This window comes from Astatotilapia calliptera, chromosome 9, assembly GCF_900246225.1.
Source record: "Astatotilapia calliptera chromosome 9, fAstCal1.2, whole genome shotgun sequence".
Taxonomy (NCBI): Eukaryota; Metazoa; Chordata; class Actinopteri; order Cichliformes; family Cichlidae; genus Astatotilapia; species Astatotilapia calliptera.
Genome location: NC_039310.1, coordinates 26730941 through 26738190, shown reverse-complemented (window position 1 = coordinate 26738190; position 7250 = coordinate 26730941). Strand labels below are relative to the sequence as shown.

At 39.7% G+C, this 7250-nt stretch overlaps 1 protein-coding gene across 1 annotated transcript; it reads left to right on the top strand.

Annotated features, from left to right (window-relative positions):
- Window positions 1-255: 255 nt before the first annotated feature.
- Window positions 256-2230, top strand: mc4r (melanocortin 4 receptor). Its single transcript, XM_026180232.1, has one exon. It carries the CDS (start codon window positions 713-715, stop codon window positions 1694-1696), a length of 984 nt encoding a protein of 327 aa, XP_026036017.1. The 5' UTR covers window positions 256-712; the 3' UTR covers window positions 1697-2230.
- Window positions 2231-7250: the final 5020 nt, after the last annotated feature.

Genomic DNA, 7250 nt, shown 5'->3' with positions numbered 1-7250 from the left:
ATTAGATTTCACTGAAATGTTTTAACATCCCCTGAGATTCAAAAACACTGTGAAAGTCTTCTCATGTGTTGCATTGGGTCTGATTCATTTTAAAATCTACATTCATGCGTCAGCCCAAACTTTGCTCCTCCTCCCACTTTATCAGCAAGCGGATAGGACAGAAGGCAGCCAGGAGGGTAAGGGGTTGGTGTGTATGTGTGTGTGTGTTCAATATAATAGGAGCGAGTGAGACCACAGTAGCTTGCAAAGTGAAGATCTGCCTGCAGTTGTGCAGCGAGCTGCTGCACTCTGCCTCTCATGTTCCCGCTCACTGTTGATTAGTCTCACACACGTTTGCTTTTGTAGCTGCTTTCTGCTTCACTTATCTGCCTTACATCTTCTTACTTTAACTTCTCACTACACTGTTTCCCTCCAGAGTGGAGAGATGAGAGGAGAGCTGTGGGACTGTGTTTTGTTGAGAACAATAACTGCAGCAAATCTTTGAAGAAAATTGTCTCTTGGAACGCCAGAAGGGTGGAAAAGGGAAGAAGGAGCACTGGCTAAGAGTTTTTTTTACTCTTTTTTTTCTTCTTTTCGGGGGCGCAGACGTTGTCCTCCAGATAATGAGGATGATCCAAAGCCACACACACTGAGACTTTAAAACGGACAACATAGCTGGACACTTAACAACGGAGAAATAACCCAAGGAGAAGGGAATTTAAAAGAAGCCATTATGAATGCCACAGAATACCATGGACTGATCCAAGGCTACCACAACAGAAGCCAAACCTCAGGCAATTTGCCATTTAACAAAGACTTATCAGGAGAGGAAAAAGACTCATCTTCTGGATGTTATGAGCAGCTGCTTATTTCCACTGAGGTTTTCCTGACTCTGGGCATCATCAGTTTGCTGGAGAACATCCTGGTTGTTGCTGCTATAATCAAAAACAAGAACCTTCATTCACCTATGTACTTTTTCATCTGTAGCCTTGCAGTTGCTGACATGCTCGTCAGTGTCTCTAATGCCTCAGAGACTATTGTTATAGCACTCATCAATGGAGGCAGCCTGACCATTCCTGTCACACTGATTAAAAGCATGGACAATGTGTTTGACTCTATGATCTGTAGCTCTCTGTTGGCATCCATCTGCAGTTTGCTAGCAATCGCCATCGACCGCTATATCACCATCTTCTATGCCCTGCGATACCACAACATTGTCACCCTGCGTCGTGCAATGCTGGTCATCAGCAGCATCTGGACGTGCTGCACCATTTCCGGCATCTTGTTCATCATCTATTCGGAAAGCACCACTGTACTCATCTGCCTCATCACCATGTTCTTCACCATGCTGGTGCTCATGGCATCACTCTATGTCCACATGTTCCTGTTGGCTCGCCTGCACATGAAGCGGATCGCAGCCCTACCGGGCAACGCTCCCATCCAGCAGCGTGCCAACATGAAGGGGGCCATCACCCTCACCATTCTCCTTGGGGTATTTGTGGTATGCTGGGCGCCCTTTTTCCTCCACCTCATCCTTATGATCAGCTGCCCCAGGAACCCCTACTGCACCTGCTTCATGTCCCATTTCAACATGTACCTCATCCTCATCATGTGCAACTCTGTCATTGACCCCATCATCTATGCTTTTCGCAGCCAAGAGATGAGAAAAACCTTCAAAGAGATTTTCTGCTGCTCGCATGCTCTGCTGTATGTGTGAGCTGCCTGTAAAGGGTCCGCTGTGAACCCACAGCCTGCAATTTAAATCGAAACCTGGCCAACATGGACTCTGAGAGTATGATATCTCACATGTTGCCGGTAAATGATTTATTTGGGCACCCATCTTTGGTTTCAGGTTGCTGAAGAGGTAGGTTTACAAACATCTTGTAATATAGCACATTGCTCTTCAGACAAGTGCTAATTTGTTTTGTAGTGAATGCCATTCATAAGTGCAATTTCAAGTTTGAAGTGACCAGCAATTGCAGATTGCTTCTCTTTCTCACTCGGAAAATATTTTCTATTTACCTTTTGCGGTCAAGAGAGCTAACATATTGCTTGTTGTTATTAACTTTGTATGTGCAGGATTATGACACTGAAGTATTGTGGCAGCATAGAACATAAATGCCACAGTAAATTAATTATATATGGCACATCTAACAGAGTATATACAGACTACCTCCAGGTTTGGGAGTGCCATTCTCCTCAAAACATATACAGTGCATATTGAAAGCATATATATATATATATATATATATGCATAAAAGTCCTCAACCCTCAGTACATTTCTTTCTCATGCACTCCATGGAACTGTGTCTACATCTGGACTGTTTTACGAGTTTTTCTCCAAGTTATAAACTACAAATTTGCTAAAGTGGCAAAGCAATCAATGCTGAAATAGAAAACAGGCTAAAACAGCTTGTTTCAAAAAAGCTATTTTGAAGAAATGAGGTGTTGCACAAGAATTTCTGAGCCATTCATAGAGGATAAGAGCACTCAAACAAGATTGTTCTGGAAATGAGAAGAATACCAGCAACAAATACCACACCTCCGTGCTTTGTTCACCTGCTGATTCTCATGTCAAGAACCTTTTTCTAATGCTTGCGCACAAGAATTTGTCGATGATCATCTAAAATTTTGGATGGCACAGCTGTAAAATATATATAAAAAGGTCAGTGTATTTCTCAGGCATAATAGCATTTCTTGTTATGATTGCGTTCCTGTATTTGATGCAGGGCAACAACCACAAATGAGTAGAAAGCTGCTTTAACTTGTTGTTATTAATGATTTCCTCTGAGCAAAAAGCCAAAAAAAGAGCCTCAATGTGGAAACGATGAAAGTCCACTTATAAAATGTGATGATTTTAAATCAAAGCTCCTTGACTTTGTGGCTTGTGTAGATATTTCTGTGAATTTGCACATGTGGGTTGTTCTCTCACTTTCAGCATGTACATGTGACTATAAAAAACTATTTTCATCATGTTTATGTAATGAAACAGACTAAACTGAATGTATTTTTATGTATGTGTTGTGTAACTTGTTGCTGCCTTAAATATGTTGCACTGTGACAAAAAAGAACAACTGTATCCTCTGTGACAGTATTTCACAAACAGATTTACTATGTAAGTGAATGCTATTTTAAATATTGCCTTATGTATTTGTGTCTTTTTAAACTTGAAGCTGATTTATATGCACATGAAAAAAAAAAGTAAAAGCAGCCTTGTATTTTTCTGGCCAAAGCTTCGCCTGGAATTTGATTCATGCGTGCCAATGAAGGTGTTTGCTTGACCACTGTGTGAATCACTGCTGCAGAGGAGCTTCAATAAATCATAATGCCACCTCAGCCACAAGTCTGTTTATCAGCATTTCTCTGCAGTGCAGACTTTAACCTCTACGCAAAGATGAGGTCATTAACTTAAATTAAAAAACTACTTAAGTGAAGAGGAAAGACATTTACAAATGCATTTATTTCAGGCCCACATACACCTGTCGTCTCTGCAAGAAGCAGAGAGGTTGCACAGTCAAGAAGCCAAAGTTGGTGTGCAACAGAAGTTCCCACAGGGTTGTTTTCTCGATTATCTTGAATAATTTAAACTGAGGTAAACAAAACCTTTATAACTCTGAAAAACAACTCTTCTGTGATTCAGTTTGCAGCCTTGGGCCATATTCCAAACAGCTGCTGAATATTGCTTGGGGAGAATCAGTGTTACAAATGGATTTCATTCCAGGTTTAATTAAATCCTAACAGACGTTTAGGACGGGCCTGATTAATTTATTTCAAAGAAAATATTCAATCTGCAAGATATCACGGTTGTTCTCTGTGTTTTTATGAAGCACCGATAAGGAAACATCATTCGTCCAAAAGTTGCTAAAGGGATGAAAATGCAGGGAGGGGATAAATCTGTTTAATGCTTCTGAGAAACACATTGGTATTCCACATACATATCCGTATATATGTATATGTGTAGATATAAATATATGAACACATATATTCATATACATACATATGGGTGACGCATCATTTGCCTCTATTTTACATTTATGCCAGACCACCAGCCTCAGCATATTCTGGCAAATATTGATTTTGTGTGTGTGGGGGGGGGGGGGTTACAGTGGGTGTGCTAGCCCAACGTTAAGTAATGCATATGGATCATTGTCGTCACAAATCCAATACCACGGACACACAGAGATGTTGATTTTTTTACAGCACGTGTTAAAGAAACATGCAAAAAAGCCCATAAATTTTCAAAACAGTTCTCTATGTCTTGTGTTACAATTTTGTGTGTCTAAGCAACATTCAGATATAAAAACAGCACTGAGATTCATAGCATAATTCTCGTACTCTTTAAATGTCACTCTTTTACTTTTACTCTTTTACTATTAATATCTTCTTTTAATAACTTCTTTATTGCACTTGAGTTAGCACATGTGACTCATTAATCACAACAGGCTGTTACGTGAAGTTGGAATAAAGTAGCAGAAAATAGCTCGTCTCTCTCCTCTTCACTCTCACATACTGGTGTTTCGTTTTTTACCCGTGAGGATTGGACTCAAGGACTGGCCATTTTGCAGTTAATGTCTTCCTGATGGTGCTGATTTCCAACTTCAGCTAGAGTGGTTTGCGAGTGACTTACAAGTTTCCAGGGTGGGAACGAGAACCTCCAAGTCCGAGGTCATACTTCTCATCCAGAATGGAGGGAAATTGACAGCTTCAGATTGGGAATGAAATGTCCCAAGCGGAGGTTTGAGTATCTTGTCATGTTCATGTGTGGAGCAGCAGATTGAAAGACAGATTGATGCAGCATCTGCGCTAAAAACAATGGTGTACCAGTCTGTTGAGGTGAAAAGACATCTAAGTCCAAAGGATTTACTAATCACTGTTCCTGCCCTCACCTGTGGATACAAGCAGTGAGTACTAATTGAAAAAACAAGTTCATGAATATAATCATCAGATATTAGAGTTAGATGAGGAGCTCAGATTGGTGCTGACTATCGAAAAGACCCAGCGTAATTGGAACTGAAGTGTTTACACCGCCTGCAGCTGACTAACAAACTATAACTATTAAAAGGTCACTGGAAGTACAGAGAATTAGATTCTGTTTGGGACGCTCCTCCTCCTGTGGTTTCTTCATGCTTAAGGAGCAGACTGTTCTATTTTTTTTTAATCAACATTTCTATAGATGTTGAAAATCATGTACTTTTCTGTCATTTAATTGGTTAAATATTACTTAATTTTATTGGTTTAGCATGAGTGGTCATAGGGAAGGTCCTTCTCAAAAGGAAGTTTTCCAAAGCCTTCCAGCGGGAATCCTGTTGTGTCCCCGGGACTTATATTTGGCATTGCGGGTTTAGATAGACTCATGACCCCCTCATGTATCTCATAGTGGTTTGGTCTCCTGTCTACCATTGCCAAGTTCATTTACTTTGCAAACTCTGAACAAAGGATATGTGAGACATTGGGATTTATTTCTACCACTCAGTAAAATTAAACATATTTACTGTTGTAACCAGATTATATTATATTAGCTCAGTTAACTCAGTATTAAATCTTGAATCGGCCATATAATTATGGGGCAGTGACGTCTCTTAATACAATTTTATGGAAGCTGAAGGTCTCTGCACATTTAAATCAGCATGGCCCAATGAGTTTTTAACCACATTTCAAGAGCTTTTATTTCATTTTTCATTGTAACAGAAGTTCTGATTTCCAATCCTAAACCTCTCACCAACGCTTGCCATTTTAAAAATCATTGAAACATCCCTTCTGAATGACAGAATAACAGTAACTTTTAAACAGAACAGACAAAGAGCAGCAAGAAGATTACTAGATTGATGTTACAGATTTATGGGTAAGCAAAAAAACAGAACAGCAGGAAGAGCTGATAAGTGCAGACAGATATGAGAACACAACACAAAGCACACATTGATGACTTGCTTACAGCCTTCATAAAGATGTTTCTCCATTCAGCTTTACTTTAAGCAGCTCTTGAGATTAAGGACACCTGTTCTTACAATTTTACGAAGAACACTTGTTTTTACAAAGTCGTTTGAGGCTAGATTGGCATTACATTTGTTTTATTCTGGATGAGCAAAATGTTTCTGCTTTCCTTTTACTAAAAAATATACTTTGCACTTTGTCTTTCAGTGCTGCTTTAATAAAAAAAAAAAAAACTCAAAGAAAAATAAAACAAAAACAGGGAAAAAATGATTTTTTAATACATATTCTTATTAAATAAAATAAGAAGCCGTTATTGTATTTTGGTGTCTTAAAATAGTTTACATGATGTGTATCCTCAGGCTTTGTGCATTGGAACTTTCAGCAAAGACAGGAAGGATTTTTACTTAAATTGTTAAGTGGTTGATTTATTCCATGTTGCGCAACAAGACAAAATTTTCCATCCGTGCATTTGGCCCTGAAAGACTTTAGTGCTCGTGACACAGGAAGAAAACAGATGGCTGACTGAAAAATGAACAGACTTCTCATTAAAGTTGGGCAAAGAGCAGCACTGTCCTCTGAGATATTGCTTCAGAAAATGCTGTAATATTTGTATGCAAGTAATTGTTGCTTCCAATGCTGTATATTTTTGGCTTGATCAGTGGCGTGTCCAGCGGGTTGGGGGGGGTGCTACCCCGAAGCTAAAACTCAATGAAATATGAAATGTACGATTATGTTTTCACAGTGAAGCTCAGATATCCGAGTGTACATGAATGCAGCATCGGGTTCTGCACTATGAGCATGACGTTAGCAAAGGTAGGAGAGCACGGCAGAAAACAATTTTTCAGCGAAAGAAAATGAGGAGAGAATAAATGTCCCTGTAAGTAATATTAAGTTTGTTGAGTTTAGTAAACTTCGGTGAAATTAAAATACCAAGGAAAAAATAACTCTTAAAGAATTATTGCAACCCTCGAATATTTCACACAGTAGGCTACTGGGGGGAGCTAGCATAAGAGTTATGAGTTATAAGATATAATAAGTCGTAACATTGCTGTATGGAGCTGCAGATCTGGTTGCAGGTTAACATAGCTGGACTGGCCATCGGGCATACCGGTGGGCTAATGACTTTTTTTTTTTTTTTTGTAGTAACGGCATGAACAATGAGAGGTGGTGGATTGTCCAGATGCTGTAAAAATAACTCAGTTGTTTGGTGGTGGCTATGGCGGAGCTTCCACAGAGGCCAGCAGGTAGATGAGGAAAGGGGAAGCAGGAGGAGAGACCCGAAGCGGCCGCCGGTCTGAGTGTCAGGTGAACTGAACTTCAGGTAAGAAGCTATGACCTGC

Bases quoted from the DNA above. Each gene is read 5' to 3' on its own strand.
- mc4r (XM_026180232.1), top strand. From the start codon at position 713: ATGAATGCCACAGAATACCATGGACTGATCCAAGGCTACCACAACAGA.